This window comes from Dromiciops gliroides, chromosome 1, assembly GCF_019393635.1.
Source record: "Dromiciops gliroides isolate mDroGli1 chromosome 1, mDroGli1.pri, whole genome shotgun sequence".
In the NCBI taxonomy this organism is placed as follows: domain Eukaryota; kingdom Metazoa; phylum Chordata; class Mammalia; order Microbiotheria; family Microbiotheriidae; genus Dromiciops; species Dromiciops gliroides.
Window position 1 is genome coordinate 7,882,483 of NC_057861.1, and position 19,739 is coordinate 7,902,221.

At 50.4% G+C, this 19,739-nt stretch overlaps 1 protein-coding gene across 2 annotated transcripts in view; it reads right to left on the reverse strand.

The window, feature by feature from the left end:
* Positions 1-19,739, reverse strand: part of LIMK2 (LIM domain kinase 2) — a 71,616-nt gene that overhangs the window by 26,918 nt on the left and 24,959 nt on the right. The window contains exon 1 of one of the 2 annotated variants that reach the window (XM_043975280.1): positions 3,786-4,036. The exons of the other annotated variant lie outside the window; for it this stretch is intronic. Within the exon in view, the coding sequence (XP_043831215.1) occupies positions 3,786-3,838 (53 nt within the window). The 5' untranslated portion in view covers positions 3,839-4,036. Of the gene's footprint in view, positions 1-3,785; positions 4,037-19,739 lie in introns of those variants that run through there. 2 annotated transcript variants of the gene reach the window in all.

Below are 19,739 nucleotides of genomic sequence, written 5' to 3' on the forward strand. Positions count from 1 at the left end.
TTTGCAGACGTCTGTGAAACAGATTGAGCGAGGTCATGAGGCTTGTCCAGAGTCACCAGCCTTAGACTGAGGCTCGAGGCCCACCCCTCTATCCCCTCCAGCCCCTGGGAAGGGACAGGAGATGGTCTGAAAAGAACTGCTCTCCCTCTGTCCCACGAGTGCCCTGGGCTAGGCACTATGGGCGAAGAAGCAGTACAAGACAGGGTCACCATCCCTAGGACCTTTGTCTCAATGCCTGTCCTCAAGTTCCCATGACCAAGTTTTCAATCTTCCTAGAAAAATCTGAATCCAGAAGAAGTGGAAGCTGGGAGTGTCCGAGTACAAACCCACTTCTCCCAAGGCATTCTGGGGACTTCATTCCCCAGAGCAGAGCAGGCCAGAGTTCATTCTAAATCCCCTTTGGGGTCCCAGGACCAGGCAAAGCAGCATGCCCTAGAGCTAAGCTCTGCTTAGAAAGGAGAAGCCTGTCAGGTTTTTCTGGAGTTTTCCCTTGGGTTCCTTGGGAGGATGGAAGATGGACTTCAGAAGTTAGTGCTTCCCTAACACTAAACAGCTCACATTCCCATTAAGCTTTGTGACTTTCCTTAGAAGGATCCAGGGAAGACAGAAGCTCATACAGAAGTATTATTTTTTACATCTTAGAGATGAGGAACCTGGGAAGTCACGTGACTTGCCTGAGATGGCCCAAATCACAGCCCACTAGCTCTGGACTGAAAACCAAGCTCTGAACGCCTCTGGCCTTGCAGAGCCAGACCTGGGGCTTCCTCAGCCATCTTCCCTCCCAACCACTACTGGAGAAGGGGAACGCAGGCAGGTCCTGGGCTCAGCTTTTGGAGGGAGCCCTGGGGTGACAGATCCTGCTTCTTGACTGATGGTCTAATTTGGGTTTGGTTCTTAAACCAAAGCCAAGGCCCAGCTTGTGATTACAACACCTGCCCAGTCCAAATGGTTTTTATGGGGGATGGGGGTGAGACGGCCAGCTATCTGAGAGTCTGCCAAACAGGGCAATTACATTCCTTTAGGATGGAAGTGGGGTCCTCTCTGTCCTGCCTGATCTTGGCCTGGCTCTGGGGAATCTGGCCCCATGGAGCCTGGGGCGATCCCAGCACTGGGGCTCCAGAATGGACTCGGGGCCTTCCTGCTGAGAGGACTCCTGGGGCAGGGCTCCCGATCCAGGAGGCCCCCACACCCCCAGCACCGGGGGCCTGAGGAATTCCATCAAGTTCTGGCCTAGGGCTTATGGGTGGGGGAGGGGCTAGGTCAGGCTTAACTACCTCTGGCTTCCCAGCTGGGCTGGGAATACAAAGTCAGCCAGATGCCACTGAGTGTCACACACTGAACCCAAATGTTCAGTCTTTGAGCTCTCCAGCTTCCCATTCACTTGGGTCTGAGGAAGGGCCCAACCTTGAGAGAGCCACCCAGCCAATGGGACGCTACATTCCTGAGCTCCGAGAAGAAACACCATAGCTTCGGGGGCAATACCAACTCCCCCCACTGATGCTCCGGGGGTAGGACGGATGCCATAAGACCTAAGAGTATATTATAGCTCGCAACACATTTCCCTACTATCTGTCTGCCTCAAATTTTCCCATCTGTAAGATGGGGTCAAAAATAGGGCCCAGCTCCCAGGCTGACTGTGAGGAACTGAGGAGGAAATATTTGTGAAGTACTTTGCAAGCCTTTTAGTGGCTGAGACTGCTCCTGATCATTGGGATCACCCTGTGAGGCAGCTGGGGCACCACCACAAGTAACTGCCCTGGGCCCTCAGCCTATGCCACAGGCTCCAGGGAAGGGAGCTCGGGGCATCCTGGGAGATCACCTAGTCCCATCCCCTCATTTCCAGAAAGGAAACAGGCCCGGGGGAAGGAAATGTTCTGCTAAGGCCAGAGCCAGAATCTCCAGCTCTCCTGCCTCCCAGAGAAGCCCTTTCTAACTAGGCTAGAGGGAAAAGGAAGGGATTTTTGAAATCAGAGACCACCACACCTAAACTAAGAACTCCTTAATTAACACCCAGACCCCCTTTCAGTGTCTTTGTTCGCTCATAAGCTTCTTGCAAACATTTCCTTTGGGAATTTCCTCTGATGGATCCTGCCATCACCTCTAATGATTGGGTCTCCAGACAGTCAGTCAGTCTATCAGTCACCTGGAGGTACTATGGGCAAAGCCGAACACCAGTCTGATACCCCTAATGGATAAAGGGCAGGGAGAAAAATGGTGACCCTTCCCCTCCATGGGAAAAAGAGACAAGGAAGGAAATAAGCGTTAATTAAACACCTACTGAGTGCCAAGAACTGTGCTATGCGCCCTACACATTTTATCCCATTTGATCCTCATGACCACCCTGGGAGGTGGGGGACTTGTATTATCCTCGTTTTATAAATCAGGAAACTGAGGCAGACAGCAGGCAGTCACCCAGGTAGTAAATGTCCGATGCTAGGCTAGGGCTCAGGCCTTCCTGACTCCAGGCCCAGGCCTGGGCCACCTAGCTGCAGAGACAAGAGAAGGAACAAGGGTGGAGGTGGGGGAACAGATGATTGGAAATAGAGGCAGCCTGGAGAAACTGACAGAATTGGACTTGAATCTGCTCCCTGTCACCAGCATGCCCAGCGCGAGCCACCTTCACTGGCCCGGGGAGGAGTGGGGCCTCACCAGGGCACCCTAGTCTGAGCTCCCCTGATCCTGAACCACAGAAGGCCAAGGGGCCCTTTTCCCGAGGGCTGCCCCGCCTTTACCCTTCTCAGAGGTCAAGGCAGGCCCAGCTCCATCTGGGTGGTTCTTACTAGGCCAGCTGGGAGAAGGTGACTTGGGCCACCTGCAAGGGAGAGGCGTCCCCAAACCTTCCCCAGAGTCTAAAGAAAACAAGCCGCACCCCAGCCAGGAACGGCTCCATTCAGGAGGCCCTCCGGGCCTGAAACCCCCTCAGCAGCCTCAATTCAGAGATGGGTGGGGTGGGGAAAGGTGTAAACCAGAGATGGAGGAAACAAGCAATACCTCACCCACTCCAAAACAGATCGGAGCCCCTCCCTACCCAGAGTTCCAGAGTGGGAGGGGACCGCCCCCAATCCCTAGGGTCACTTTCCCAGAAAACAGCTAAGAAAGTGTGGGACTCCCTGCTGAGAACAATGGGGGCGTGGGTAAGGGTACTCCCCAAACCTTTGGGATATTCTAGAAAATGGCACCTAGAGCTAGAACGAGGCTGTGCTGGCCTTAAATCCCGGAGGTCAAGGATCGCAGCCTCCCTCACTTCTAACAAACAGGCCCAAATGGCCCCCAGCCTCCTCCCCAGCAGCCCATTCGGCCGGTGATCAGCGCTAGGGCCAAGTCTTTCCTCAGCCATGCCCAAGATAGGCGCAGAGCTGTGTGTCCTGGAGGGCAGCACTGGTCCTCGCTGCACTTGGCTGTTTATCTGAGTGGCTTCCCCCTCTAGGGATCCGCTTATCTCCGGGGTCCCAGGAGCAGCCCCAAAGCTCTGGGGGCCTCGATGTGACCAAAGGCCACACACCAGCCTCGGCTGCTGCGGGCCCCCGGCTCCCGGCCCGGCCTGACCCCCACGCCCAACCCCCTCTTCCAAACTCAGCAGCAGGTATCGGGGCTCAGGCCTAGCAGTCAGGCCAGACGATGGGGGGCCGCACCGGCCAGAAGCCCCTTCCCCCCCCCCCCAGGCGGCAGCAGGCAGCCTCCGGCCACATGCCTGTGCCCCGACCCCGGCCCGGGGCCCCCTCTGCCCAGCCCTCCCCACGGGCTCGCCGTGGGCAGGCACCCACGGTGGGGGGGGGGGCACTCACCGAAAAGGATCCCTGGAAGTGAAGTACGCCGGCACCGACCAGTAGGCGCCCATGTCGGAGCGCGGGCGTCGGAGCACGGGCGAACCTGTCCCGAGCAGCTACATGGCAGGGCCCGGCCCTCCCTCACCTCCGCCTCCGGGGCTGGCCGAGGGCCAGGGCTCGGGGCCGCCCGGCTCCTTCCACAGCCTTCCCCGGGCTCATGACCCTAACCCGCGCGGAGCCCCTCGGGAGCGGCGGGGCATCCCCTCCCGGCCAGGGGCCGGCTGTCAAGCCCAGCGAGCTTTCTTCTCCGGCCGGCGGCTGGCGGGCGGGCGCCGCCCCCTGAATCGGGAGGGAGGGGCGGCCGGAGGAAGGGGAGGGGCTGCTCCCCGAGGGAGGAGTGGGCTGGGAGGCAGGGTCCCAGGCTGGGCCGGAGGAACTGCCGGCCGGGAGAGGAGAAAGGTGGACAATCGGAGGGAGAGAGAGCGAGGGAGGGGCGCGCGCGCGCGCACATACACGCGCACACACGCGCGCACATACACGCGCACACACGCGCGCACACACACACACACACACACACACAGAGTCGGAGAGAGTGAATGAGTGTGAGTGAGTGTGTGTCTGCCTCTGTCCCGCCCACACCATCCTGGGCCTGGGAAGCCCGCACCACAGTAAGGGCCGGGAAGCACAGGAATCTATCTGGTTTCTCCTCACAGCGCCCCAGCCTTCAGGGGGCTTTGCTTTTGTAAGCATTAGTAAAGCACCTACTGTGTGCAAGGCACTGTGACAGCTGCAGAGAAAATGGAAAACAAGAGTGAGGAAAAGACTCCACTCTTTACACAGGGATGGAGGAAACCAGGAGCCTAATATGGTTTCATCCCCCCCCACCCCCAAAACCTGGTAGTTTCTGAAGCACAGGCCCTCCCAAAGTCTTCACAAGTGGGATGGGGAGTCAGGCCATGGAAGACCCTGGCTCTTCCTTACTCACACTGTCACCTTCAGCAAACTCTGTTCTCTCTCTTGCCCCTCAGTCAGAGGGATGGTGTCCAAAGGGAACCCTGGAAGGGCCCCCCCATAACAGTACTGACTCTTGGGATTGTTATGGGGACAGGGAGGTCTCTGAGGCCTCCACAAACAACATCGGTGCAATAGGCCTCTGGTTATGACCCCCAGGTTACATGGGAAGAAACCAAGGCTTCGGCAGGTAGGACCCGGCTCTCAAGGCTTAGCCGCCAATCCCAGGATTGCTTGGGGCCTTCTGACAGCCTCAGCACTGCCACCAAAGGTAGGCCAGAACACACTGGTACTCCTGGCCCTCACCTGGATAGGCCCTCATGATCTTACTTTCATAATCCTACCCATTCCTCAAAATTCTCCTTCCCGATCTTACCTAGGTGGCACAGTGCATACTGATTAACCGACTGCCAGGTCTGGAGTCAACCAAGACCAGAGTTTCAAGTCTAGTCTCAGAATCTCACTGGCTATGTGACCCTGGGCAAGTCACTTCACTTCTGTCTATAACTGTCTCACCTCAGTTTCCTCAACTGTAAAATGAAGAAAATAGTAAAACCTGCTTCCCAGGGTTGTTGTGAGGATCAAAGAAGATAATATTTGTCAAGTTGTTCTTGTTGGTGCTTCCTTCCAGAAGACTCGCTTGTGAACTGGATTTAAGTGAGGCACAGCCAAGCAAAGTGGTCAACCTCAGTCTCTCCTCCAGAAAAGTCCAGTGGCAAGACAAGAGTCCAGGTGACTGGTGATGGAATAGGAGGCAGTAGGTGACCTTGGCCTTTCTAAATGAAGATCTTTCCTAGGTAGGGGCAGCTAGGTGGCATAGTGGATACAGCACCGGCCCTGGATTCAGGAGGATCTGAGTTCAAATCCGGCCTCAGACACTTGACACTTACTAGCTGTGTGAGCCTGGGCAAGTCACTTAACCCTCATTGCCCTGCAAAAACAAACAAAAAAAGAAAAGAAAAGAAAAGAAAAGAAAAGAAAAAGATCTTTCCTAGGTTTCAGTTTGTCTGAGGCAATGCCCACTCAATGACTAAGGGCCAGGTAAAAATTGAGACAAAAGATGGCCTAATTTACCTTCAACTGGGGAATGACTCAACAAACTGGAATGTGAATGTCACGGAATATGACTGTGCTGGACAAAACAAGAGGGGAAGGTGACAAGCATTCATTAAGCACTTACTATGTGCCAGGCACCTAGCTAAGTGTTCTGTGAATATCACTTCAAGAATATGATGAATACAGGGAAGCATGAGAGATCTCTATAAACCAACTGATGCAAAGTGAAGTAAGCAGATCCAGGGAAACAATGTAGGCAGAGACTACAACCCTGTGGGTGGTGAGAAGAGCCCTCACAAAACATGGCACACATTGCCAGAATTTTTCCCTAGCTCTAGTTCTTTTTGACTGATTCATCCAGTCTCACTAGCTATGGTCACTGAAAATGGCTCAACCACCCTGGAGGAGAAACACCAAAGATGAGCCAAGTTCATCCATTCCCTCCCCGCCCCACACACACACACACACACTATCATCAATGAGAATGAGTGGAGATGGAGTCTTGGCTTATCCAAGCCCCCTCCACAAGCCTTGTCTTTGGCGTTTCTCTCCTAGAATATCTGGGCCTGGCACATAATGCAAGTACTTAAAAATTCTTATTCCTAAATTATTAAACCGTCACTGTCATTCTTCAAATGAAATTTTTCACAACTGAGGCATACGAGATTGATGTTTCTATTTTTTGCGCCCCTTTCCTTTCCATAGCTTAGCTTAGACATCCTCAGGCTTTCAGGCGGGATGACCGATGAGCACTTCTTTCTGATAACTGTGATCATTCACAGAACTGAGCTGTTGTAAAACATATATTCATCAGGACCTAGTTAATGCAAATATGTTGGAGATAATTTACTTTTAACTGTCACATACAGATGTCATTCACTTTCTAAATCACTACAGCTGAGAAAATCATCAACTGTTTTAAGAGGTCATAGTAAAACAGAGTTTGTTTTATGTTTTGGTTATACTCATGCCCACCTGTGGTTTCCTTTTCTTGAACTAGGAAATGTAAGTGAGCTATTCAAATGGAAGGGTAAAATGAAATTGTATGAAACATTCTGTATTTGTAAATTGATACCATGAATTAAGCTTTAAAAAAACTTAATTAAATTTAATTTAAAAAGGCTTATTCCTTTTCTCTCCCTCCAGTCTCCTTAGAAATAATCTTTCCCAAATTCTTTGTTTTAAGGGATTCCTTTCTGGGAAAGGGGGGGGGGAGGATACTGGAGGAAATTTGAGTATATGAAAACAAAAGCTATTAATAACATTTTTAAAAGCCCTTCCCAGGCTTCCAGGGTGGCGTCCCTTCTGGCTCTAATATTCCATGCCTCTGTACTCCCTTTTTCTGAGTTGGCACAAGGCATAAACACAACGATCCCTGGTCCTTTCAGACACAGTATAGCTGACATTCATATAGGGCTAACAGTGTTTTTCTTTTTAGCTCAATGACCATGTGAAAGTGAGATGCCTCTCAGAATCTCAGTTTACTCAAATCTTCTGTAAATTGGGAGTGATGATTGAGTCTATCCTTCCAAAGGCTATTAAGAAGAAAGAACCTTCTAGTGCTGAAGAAATGTGCACTATCTTCACCCTATACTCACCACAGGGCAGTGGAGAAAGCCCTGCATTTGGAGTCCAGGGAGCTGGGTGCGAATCCTAGCTCCATGACCTAGGCCAGTGTCCCTTCCAACTCTAACTCTGCTCCTCCGGTTCTTACCTCATCTCTCTCAGGACACTGATCTCCCCCACTTTACTTGTTACTTGTGCTCATTGGTTTCCCCTGTGGATGGCACATTCCTTCAGAGCAGACTATGCCTGTTTCTCTTTGTACCACCTCCCGGGCAGACATATCCGTGCCTCGAATACAGCAGGCAATCAATAAATGTTTAACTGCAGAAAGTACATCTGTTGGTAATCAGGAGATCTGGGGAATCAACCTCTGGTGCCTCTATTGATCTTGTCCCCTAATAATTCTGTTAGGTTATGCTCCCTTATGGGCTGGATCTCACAAACATCATCATTGAATAACAATCCCTTAACATAAAGCTGCTCCCAGACACAAAACCCCATCTTTCTAAACCCCAATATTCTCCCAGAGATGCTGCATGGCTAGGAATTATGGGACTCTATAGTCTCTGAAGAATGTAAATGTCAGGTGACCCAAAGGTCAAGGGTGAGATAAAATCCACTTATTTTGCTACAGATGGCCCTAGTACAGGAAGTGGTTTAAGAGACATTATTGAAGAAATGTAGACCAGTCATCTAGGCAGAGCTAAGGATAATAGAAGATGGACAACCCAAGGGTGCACACTGGTACCCAAAAAGAGCCAGTAAGAGAAAGGCCTTTGGTGTATTGAGAGAGACTTCCTATCGAGGACCTTTAAAATTTGCTGAAGGTATGGGGGCAGGTTAAGGTGTTAAGGAAGCACACACGCTGTGACACGCGTGTGCAGATCCATCAAAGTGTTGGGGCACAACCACTTCCATTTTTATAATGCCGACGGGCTACCCTGACGGCTGGCGTTCAGTCGTCTTCAATCGTGTCTGACTCTTCAGGGCCCCATTTGGGGTCTTCTTGGCAAAGATCCTCGAGTGGTTTGCCACTCCCTTCTCCAGCTCATTTTACAGACGAAGGCAAACAGGGTAAGGCGACTTGCCCACAGTGACACGGCTAGGAAGTGTCTGAATCTAGATTTGAACTCAGGTCTTCCCGACTCCAGACCCAGTGCTCTATCCACGGTGCCACCTTGCAGCCTGATAAGCTCCCAGTAATTCATACATGTGCCCTTGCCCCTCTCTGTGCCTCAGCTTCTTCACTGGTGAAATGAAATGGTTGGGCTGAATAACCCTCTGCTCTACCACCCGATTTCAGTCAAATAGACTAGATCAAGAGTCTCCACTTCCTAAGCCCCAAGAGATCTCCCCCCTTCACTGGGGGTAAGGGAAGGAGGCCAAAGCAGGAAGTACCCTCTACCCCCTAAAGCCGGGCCCCAAGCTGGGCAGCAGCTAGCTTCCAGCTGAGAAGCAAGCTCTGTTCACTAAAGGACTTACTAAATCCCCCCTTGCCATTTGATCTGATAAGGAGAAGGGGATCCCAAGTTAGGTCTGGAATGAGCAAATTCCCTTCTCCTGCTTCCATCAGAGCCATGGTGGGGCCTCAGGCTCTCAGGAGATGGCCAAGCAGTGCGAGGCACTGAGGCGTGAGTATAATGCCTCCTGACATCTCCCACAGCGCCACTCCAACAGCCAGGCAATGAGTTGGTGTCTAGGAATGCGCCCCCTTCTTCCACAATCCCAGCTGTGTTCAAGGAGAAGGTCTGCTGGCCGCCCCAGGCTCTGGGGCCAATCTCCAGCACAAGCCAGACAGGAGAGACACCCAGGGAGGGAGAGAAGGAGGGAGGGAGAGGGGCCCCCCTCCCCAACACCAATGGAAACTCCCACCCACCCCTTGGAAGAGGTGGATCTCCCACTGAAGCCCCTCCCAGATTGGGTAGAATCCCGGTGACCCCAGGAAATCCAAACTTCTGGAGAAACCTTTGAAGATCTGATCAGCTGATTGAATAAGCATCTTGCAACTTGGGCTGAAGTGAGCCCAAGCCACCCTCCCATAGCACTTCCATGAAGCAAAACCACCCAAGGAATAGGGGGAGAGGTTTATCTGGAAGACTGCTGGAGGCTGACCAGCAAGAGAACTGTCCAATAAAGATTCCCTTTTCCCTGGAAGGTGGTCCTGGAGCCAAGGGGGACGGGGCGTTGCTCCCTCTCAGCCCTAGGTGAGCCACTTGAAAAAGTCTGTGGGGCTCCAAAGACAATTATAGCTCTGATTTACTGTTGTTATTTCTTTAAAGGCCTGAGAGATGCTAATCTAGTACGCATTTCACAAGTCTGAAACCTGGCAGAGAGTCAAGTCAACTGAAACCTGCCCCTAAGTCAGTCGCCTATAGGAAGCTGGCCAGAGGGGTCCAGCTCCCCATTATCAATCGACGTATGAACATTTTTGAAGCGCCTGCTGTGTGCTGGCCACTGTGCCTGGCGCTGGGCAGAGGAACCCAAAAATGAAACCATTTTTGCCCTGGCTGGCTGCCCCCCAGGCCTGGAACATACTCCTTCCTTCAAGATGGGGCTCAAACAGCCACCATTGCTAACCCTCTCCCTGCCAAGCTACCTTGTATTTAGTGACTGATTTGCGAGCTCTGCTTGCTTTCCCATCGGAGGGCAAACTCCTTGAGAGCAAGTGGGGATCGTTTCATTTTTTCATACCCGTTTCCTCTATACTTGGCACACAATGCTGGATGACCGACTGCTCCCAGTGAATGGCCTAAAGTACGGAAAGCCCAGGGTGGGCCTGGTTGACAGGAAGGTGGCTGTGATGGGGGGGGGGTGAGGGCAGGGGAGAGCAAAGGAAAGCGAAGGGAATGGAGGGTGTATGGGCACTTCTGGCTCCACTGACCTGGGCGGAGGGCCTGAAACCTCTGCGAAAGGACCTCCCAGCGACTGAACAATAAACATTTGCTGACTACCTCTGCCCAACATATGAGAGGATGAGACAAGGTCCTGTCCCCGAGGAAGCCTGTAATCTACTGGGAAGAAGGCCTGGGACACATGGAAAACTGACCAAAGGCTCGAAGGACAGTAAGTTCTGGAAGAAACCCCAACTGACAGCTGACAGGAACCTCCTGCACAGGCTCCTCAGCAGGGAGGGTGGAGGGGGACCAGCTGATGCTGGACAGAAGCATGTTACAGAGGTTTAGTGCTTTGGGAGGAAGGGAGAGAAACCTGGGAGCTGGGGGTGCTCAGGGGGTCAGTGGGAAGTAGAGGTTGGTGTGGTGGCGAGTGCCACAATCACTTTTATGTGGAACGTTAAGACTGCAAAGCCTCTCTCTCAAATGGTCCTCCTGCCAGGCTGGGAGGGAGATGCCGTCATCAGCACTATTTTACAGACGAGGAAGCTGGAGCAGCGCATACACCTTCAACACCCCCTCCATCTCCTTCTGTTCAAAGTCTGCCCACTACCCCATCCTTTGTGGATCAACTTACTGCTGCTGCCTCCTCCACAGAGCCCCGCCTGGTCCCTCTTCCACCACCCCAGGTGGATTTCTTCCTCTTTGAAGTTCCCCAAACTTTCCAGATGTCTTTAAAGTCTCCTCCGTTCTTTCACAGTCTCGTGAGTATTAGAATTCTTTGTATACATATGGCCTCCTTAGAAGCAGAGATACTTTCTTTTGTCTCCATCTCCTTTCCAGCCAGGCCTGGCATGGCTTCTGCTCTACTCTCATGAAGGTGTCCATATTTACAGATCTTGAGATCATTTAGGGTGGGAACCAAGTGTCCCACTTCTTCTGTAACCTTCAGGATGCCTCAATATGTACCCCATTCGACAGAGGATCCTGGCTCATTAGAAATCTGGTCACTGACTAATCCGGTGGGCTACGTGTGTGGGAGAGGACAGGAAGCCTTTCCCCAGTGAGAGCCAGACAGTGGAGGGCTTAAGATTCTCCATTTATTGTATCCTAGGAAGTCAGATCAGCATCGGGAATATTTATTTGGCAGCTGGGAAATGACAGACTGGAAAAGAGAGAGACTGGAAGCCAGGCACCTGTCATCAGGCTACTGTGCCAGCCTAGGTGAGAGGTGGACAGGGCCTGAATGAGGCCAGGGACTTGGACATGATGGAAAAGTCAAGTCCCAACACAGCGGACTGCTTTTCTAGCTCGCCGCTGTATACACGTCCCTGCCCTCACCTCTTTCCATGGCTCCCTCCTGCCCAAGCTCCTTATGCTGGCTTTCTGGGCCTTCATGATGTGACACTACTCTCCTTCCAGTCAGGAATCCCACCACCTCCTGGGTACCTGTAGCTCTGGCTAAACTACAGTTTCCTTTTTTTTTTTTTTTGAGGGGCAATGAGAGTTAAGTGACTTGCCCGGGTTCATACAGCTAGTAAGTGTCAAGTGTATGAGGCTAGATTTGAACTGAGGTTCTCCTGAATCCAGGGCCGGTGCTTTATCCACTGTGCCACCTAGCTGCCCCCGCAGTTTCCTTCTTAAAGGAAAGAGAACTCCAGTTTCTGAGGCATTTTGTAAAAACACTTTCCTTATAACACCACCATGAGATAAACCATGCTGGAGTTAGGAGTTCTGGCAAGTGCTAACCTTGCAAGAAGGGCTCTGAGGTTGGTCACAGACCCCCAGAATCTTCTGAGGGGAAGGGGAGCCCTGCCCATGCCACAAGGGAATCTGCCCAGCTCTACTGTCCAGCCATCCTGCTCTGCTTAAAGAGCTCAGGAGAGGGAGCCCATAACCCCCCAGGCAGCCCTAACTCTTCCATCAAGCCTAGCTTTGCCCAATGGCATCTTCCACCCAGACAGCTCCTGTGGTGATCAAACAGCATGAGGCTCATCCCTCTTCCACAAGATAGCTGGCTAAACATTTGAAGATGCGACCGTACACGCCTTAATTCTCTCTCCTCTTTAGGCCAAACATCCCTACTTCCTCTAGCCCACCCTCTCTTGGCCTGCATTCAAGGCTTTTCCCATTCTGGTTTTCCTCCCCTGGACCCTCTCCCACTTATCAAAGTTCTTCCTTAGTTATGGCACCCAATATTCCATCTGTGCTGTCCAAGGCAGCATACAGGGGGCCTGAGATTCCCCTATCTGTGGAAAGGAAGGACGGCTCTCTCGAGGTAGCACAAGCTCCCTCTGTATCATCCCCTTGAACTCTTCATAGTCAGTTTCTTACACTGGCACACCACCGTTTGAATGGCATACCCCAATGTCGCTGGGCATCCCCTTTGTTTCCAGGTCTTAGCTATGACAAAAAATGCTGCAATCGCTATTTCCATGAATATGGGACATTTCTCTCTGTCCTTAATATCCTTGGGCCATATGTTGAGCAGTCCAAGGGTAGAAGACATTTGTGTCATTCTTCAACATAATGCCACAGAACAGTGAACACAATGGCTTTCCAAAGCTCATCAGAGCTTTCCAACTGTCCTTGGCTTTCTGTGTGGTCACAACTAATCTGTCCGTATTAGTCGATAGTGTGGGACAGCTATTCCTACACACCCGGACCATCATTTGGTCAGTGTGCACTTATTAGCCTCTCTTTTCACCTCCTTGCAGCCAGAGCTCACAGTTATAGTCTGGATCTACAGATCTAGAACTCTCTCATTTTAGAAAGGAGGAAACAGGGCTTCATGTAGAAGGTGTGATTTGCCCAAGGCCAGACTGGCTCCTCTTCCATCTTTCTCTCAATTCCCAAGGCTCCTTAAGGGGCCACACCATACACTACAGCAATGAATACACCACTAGCTGTTCATTAAGGAGGACAGCTTATACTCAGCATTTTCAGATTTACAAAGTGCTGTCCTGAGAGGTGAATAAGTACACTTTACAGATGTAGAAACCAGGGTTTGCCAGGGTCATGAAGCTTATTAAATATCTGGACATCAGTTCTGTCTCCTCATCTAGCCTAGAAACTTCTTGAAGCCAGATACCAGGCCTCTTACTTCCTTTCCCATTTCCCGAATGGCTAAATCAATGCCAAACTTAGCTCTCAGCAATAAGATGAGATTGTTCTAGGGTCCGGGGAATGAACACTCAGTCTCTTTAGGGGCTAAGGTATCCAAATTGAGCACACAGTATGTAAGAAACATTGTAGGGGCAGCTGGGTGGCGCAGTGGATAGCAGTGGCCCTGGATTCAGGAGGACCTGAGTTCAAATCCAGCCTCGGACACTTGACACTTACTAGTGGTGTGACCCTGGGCAAGTCACTTAACCCTCACTGCCCTGCAAAAAAAGAAAAGAAAAGAAAAGAAAAGAAAAGAAAAGAAAAGAAAAGAAAAGAAAAGAAAAGAAAAGAAATATTGTAGTGTAATGGAAAGTACGTGGAACTGGGAGGTGAAAGGCCTGGTTGCTGATTCTAGTCCTGCTACTTAACATTTTAGATATACTAACATCTCCAGGCCTCAACCTCTTCAACTCTTCTCATTAATTCCTTCATCCAGCCATTCGACAAACATTTGTTAAGTGCTCCCAATGTGCCAGGCACCAGGCTAGGTAGAGACAAAAGTGAAAGGAAGGCAGCCAGTCACATCATTATGTGAAAGTACTGGGCCTGGTCAGCCTGGAGAAGAGAAGGCTCAGGGGGATGTGAGAGGTGTCTCTAAGTACTGGAAAGCTGTCCTGCTGAGGGGGGATTAGACTTGTTCTGTTGGCTTCAAGGGGCAGAACCTGCAAAGAGGCAGGTTTAGATCTAAAGTCAGGAAAAATGTCCTCCCCATTAGAGCGTTCCCAAAGAGGGGTGGTGAGCTCCCCATCCTTGGAGGTATCCAAGCAGGAATTGGAGGACCATTATGGGTGGGGGAGCAGTACCTGAGGATTGAACCAGATGGCCACTGAGGTCCTCTCCAACTTTCAGGTTCTGGGAAAAGGCCCCCACCCTAAGGAAGCTTATCATTCAATGTGCCAGAAGCCCAGAGATGCTTATAAAGGGAAAGCCTGGGGTGGGGGGGAGTGAGGGGAGACATAAGCTGAGTTTGCAATGAAACGTTTCCCTTCCACAAGGTCTCTCTCCTTGGCACCACTTTGGTACCTCACTCCCACCCCCCTTCTCACCAGCTTCCAGTAACTGAGCCCTGGAGGGAGGTTGTTTAACCCTTTTGTGCCCTCGCTTGCCTCTGTTCCCTAGATAGTGCATTATCTCTGTCCAGGCTCCTGCCAAGCTTCACTCACTCCTTCCCCTGGATTCTCACCAGACCACGTGCTGCCCCTCCCCCCTCCCTTTTCTATTCTGAAACTATAATCAGATCAATGTTGTGACTTCTCTGTGGCACCCATCACAGTGCCAGTAACTCCCTTACATAGGTTGTGTCCCCCATCAGAATGGAAGCTCCTTTAAGGCCTGGTTTCATTCCCATTTGCATCCCAAGAGCACAGCACAGAGCAGAGCTCTGAACAGAGTAAGCACCAACAGAGTGATTTTTAAATTCATTTCTTTTCTTTTTGTATCTAACACTCAGCGTAGTGTATGGTTCATGGTAAGTACCTTTTTCTGGTGGGCCTCCCGGCCTCTAATCTATCCTCCTCTTATTGGTCTAAGTCACTTCCCCCAGCCAAGCAACTCCAGTGACTCCCTATTACTTCCAGGGTCAAACAGGAAATTCTGTTTGGCTTTAAAGCCCCCTCCCACCTTTTCCAGTCTTCTCCCACCTCACCCAGGTCTAGGTGTTCCATGAGACAATGACGTGGCCTCCTGGCTGTGCCTCGCACAAAACATTGCCCATGTCCCAACTCTGGCCCTTTGCACTGGCTTTCATCCCCCACTTAGAATTCTCTCCCTCATTGTCTCACCTCCTGGCTTCAAGTCTCAGCTAAAGTCCATCTTCTGCAAGAAGCCTCCTCATCCTCCTTGACCTTTGTGCTTTCTCACCAAGATGATCTTCAGTTCACCCCACCGGCACCTTGTTTATACATGGGTGCTTGCATGCTGCCTTCCCCATTAGACTGGGAGCTCGTTCTTGGAAGTCAGGGTGGGCTTTTCCCCCCTTTCCTTGTATCCTCAGCGCTAAGCACAGTGCCCAGCACATAGTAGGTGCTTTCCTAGTGCTCTGTCATTCATTCAAAGAAATGGAGGTAAGAAGTGAGATGCATGGGCCAAAACAACCAATGGGAAGGCATGGAAACTGAAAGTGAGGGGTAATGTGACAGAGAGGAGGTTACCAGACAGGCTGGACCAGGGTGAGGCTCTTTAACGGTGACCACAAGAGTTTACTGAGTAGAAGAGCTGACACGGTCAGAACTGAGCCGTAGGAAAATCATGTTGCCGCCCGTGTGGAGGATAAATGAGAAGGCGTAAAGACCAAGTAGGCTACTCCAACTGTCCAAGGCAGAGGTGATAAGGGCCTGGATCAAGGTGACAGCTGTGTGAGAAGAGAGGAGGGGATGAAGCTGAAGGATGCTGTGGAGGTGGAAACTACAAGAGCTGGCAAGTGAGGGTGACACCAAGGATGCAACCCCGAGTGACAGAAAAGTAGTGTCCGTGACAGCAATAGAGAAGTGCAGCAGAGGGGAAGTCTGGGGAAAAGAGGAGTTCTGCTTTGTAGCTGGTGAGTTTAAGATGCCAACAGGATTATAGCAAATGATGTGGGACTGGTCCTGATCTGGGAATAGGGATCTGGGAATTACCTACATAGAGATGAGAATCGAACCCCTGGAAACTAATGAGATCATTGGGTAAGAAAAGGGGGCTCAGAGTAGAGCCCCGTGGTCAGTGAGTAGGACTCTGATGATGGTTCAGCAAAGGAGACAGGGGAGTGGTCAGAGAATGAGAAGAACTGGGTTCATTGCAGAGGTCAAGAAGGGGCAAGATTGAGAAAAAGCCATTAGATTTGGCAATTAAGTGTAGTGTTGAGGTCAGAAGCCTAACCACTGATAGGGTGGAAGAGAGACGTGCCAAAAAGGAGACGAAGTCGCTTTTTTAACAGGTTTGACTGAGAAACAGAGAAGAGATAAGAGAACAAAAGCTAAGGCGATGGCAATGTCTAGTAAGGGCTTTAAGATGGAGGAGATTTGGGAAAGTTTGTAGGCAGCATGGAAGCCAGCAAATAGGCAGAGAAGGAGGAATCCCTAATCACGGTTATCAGCTGGAAGGAGTGATGGCACCTGATGAAAACCTGCTGTGCCAGGGACACAGGACTCTCCCAGGACCGTTGATGACTCATCCTCCTCCTGATGTGGCCACAATGCGTCATGTCTAGCAACAATCTTTGCCTTTCCCCCCCACTACCAGATGTCTTGTTAGGCCTTCCCTTGTGGGAGAGTTAAAACAGGCTGTGATCATTGGGCCATTGCTTTAATTAAGAAATCTGAGGGCTTGAAGGGATCCCGGAGGCCAGACATTCCAATGCATCCACGAAGGGATCCCTGCTGGAACACAGCACTTGTCAAGCACGTCCACCGTCTTCTGAGGCAGGCCATTCCACTTTTCCGTATGTCTAAGCGCTATCACACAAGCCTCATTTGGACTCTCTGTACCTTCCATCCCTGGGTTTCCCATCCACTTCCTCTTCATGCAATAAGTTTCCAAATACCAGGCAGCGATCCTGCTCACCAGCCCACCCCATCTTCTCTTCTCCAGGATAACCAGGCCCAGTCCTTTCCTCCTAAGACAAGGGACTCAAGGCCCTTTAGCATCTCAGCTGCCCTGTTCTGAACACTCTCCAGTTAATCTATGTGCTTAACTTGTGGTCCCCAGAATTGCACACAAGGGCTGCATGCAGTGGGATCTCACCTCTCTATTCCTGGAAGCTCTGTCTCTTACTGAAAACCAAGATCACGTTAGCTTTTTTGGCTGTTACCCCTGACTCCTAGTGAGCTTACAGGCTACTATCACCCCCCAGTGCTCTTTAACTCTACCTTCCCCATCCTGTGCTTGTGAAATTCATTTTTGGAACGCAAGTGTAAGACTTTGCATTTGTTCCTCCTGAGTTTTATCTTCTTAGAGTCAATCCCATGCCGGCCTATCAAAATCTTTTTGGAGCCTGGCTTGGTCATCTGGTGTATCAGCTATGCCTCCCAGCTTTGTGTCACCTATAAATTTGATAGCATCTCATTTACACCTTTATCCAAGTCAATGATCAAAATGTGAAACAATTGAGGGACGAGTACAGATCCCTGAGGACCTCCCTCCACCATGACAACCAGTCCTGAATCCATCTCTTCGTCCCATCGACTCCCCAGTCAAGTGCCTTTTGTCAGTCTAAGGCACGTGATGTCTCTAACACTTCTCTCATCCACCAGTTTAGTGACCTTGTCAAAGAAGGAAATGAGGTTGGTCTATGGAACGTGACCCATTTCTGATGAAGCCCCGCTGCTGCCTCTGAAAACACTGTTTTTCTTCCTAGATGTTCACTAACCATCTTCGGAATGGTCTGTTCTAGACTCTCCCCAGGAAGCAAAGCACCACTGGCCTGTCTCTTTAATGAAAACTTCCCGAGATCCCCCAGACCTCGGTTCTGAAGTGAATCGGGCAGCACTGCTATGAGGTGGCTTTCTTGACACAGTAGAGGGGAGGTGACCCTATTCTTGGAGTCAGCAGGCCTGGGCTAGGAGGGACTGCTTTCTTTCATTCTCACTTGCCATTAGACCCTAGGGGAACCCCTTAATGAAATTTATTCAGCCTTGATTTCCTTTTCTGTAAAATGGAGGAAGCAATTCTTATACTACTTACCTAACAGCGCTCTTATAAGGAAAGTGACAGAAAACTCTGAGCTCTTCTAGGGGTAAGAGAAAGAAGGGGATAGGATGGTTCAAGAACTCACATCTCTATGGTACTTTACCAAGCATTTTCCCCTTCCAATAACCCTGATGTTGATCTCATTTGAGATCATTGAGATGTTGTTCTCATTTTTTGTATGAGAAAACAACGGACATACCATTTTACAACATTCCTCAAGTCTGCGGAGGGGCATAGAAAAAAAGGTTATTGGACAGTGGGAGAACAAAATTAAAATGCCAAAATGTACCCACACAACCTCGGGCAGGAGTGATGACTAGCAGGAGAGGGGACAGTTAGCCTGGGGAAGACAAGCTTTTGGCAGGCCAGGGTAGCTGGCTGCTAGTCCCTGAAGGATGCTCATGTGAACCAGGTATGAGGTCTGTTTTCCAGAAGGTAGAACAAGGAAGAATGGATAGAAGTGGCAAAGAAGCCTATTTTGGCTCTGAAAAGGGAAGACTTTCCTAAAAGCTGTCCCAAGGAGGACAGGGTGACCTTGACAGGTAGTGAGCTTCCCATCACTGGTGCTCTTCAAACAGAGAGACTGAAGGATACATTAAGTACATACTTAATGTATACTTTGCTCATTACTGGATTGAGAGAATCAAGAGATTTTCAGATATGGGAGTGATCAGTCCAACAACAATATATTCCTGGTTCATTTAAAATATGATTCGGTTTATCCAATAACATGATTATTATATAAAACAAGAGAAAAGTCTTAAGTTCCCGTGTGTAAGTCCGAGAAAAAGTTGGACTCTGAAATTCATTTGTTTATTTCTTGGAATAAAAGAATAAGAATAAAAGGCTTTGTGATTTTAAACAAAATTCATTTAAGAAAAAAAAAAAAGAGCGAGAGGATCAGAGAAGGGACTTGGCCAAGGTCACACAGTCTGAGCATGTTGTGAGGTCTCCTGCCTCCCACATCTGTACCTTCCCTTTCTAATCTCCCCTGATTTCCACCTGACATAACATCTCTAAGAGGTCTCTAGTTATAAGAGACATGGACTTCCCCACCCCCTAACCCCAGGTGCTCTCACCTAGTGAAGTTAGTGAGAAGTCCCATTCCAGTGACTGAGCACAAGGGAATAGGGGCGATTACTTGGTAAGCACCTGCTGCTTTGTGTCAGTAATACACCGTGCAGCAATGAGAAAGGCAGAGAGGGGTGACTAGGGAGGGTGTGGAGATAAGGGGAATACACAGATAAGATGCCCATACCAGAGCTCTCCTCACCCTTCACAGGTTCAGGCCCACCTTGGTCTAGCTCAGCTACACCCCCCACTCACTTGACTTGTACTCTGCCTGTTCGCGATATCTGGCCCCCTTAGATCTCAGGCCTTGGGCAAGTGAAAATGAAGCCATTTTGGTTGAAACTCCCTTCCTGTTTCTAATTTGTAAATGTGCACACACACAGCCAGCTCTCCTTAATTTCTGGATGAAGGCTCAGGCCGGCCACCATTTGCTGCACTGCACAGTGAAGGTGACCCTCACTTCTTGTAGGTGACGCCAGTGAAACAGAAGGCCCTGCTGGGGCCTGCCGTGTTATAAAGTCTTTGAGAACAGACCCAACACCAGCTGCACGTCTATCGCGGGAAGCGTCACTTGGGAAAGGAGGAGCGGCTCACCAAGGGGCTGGCT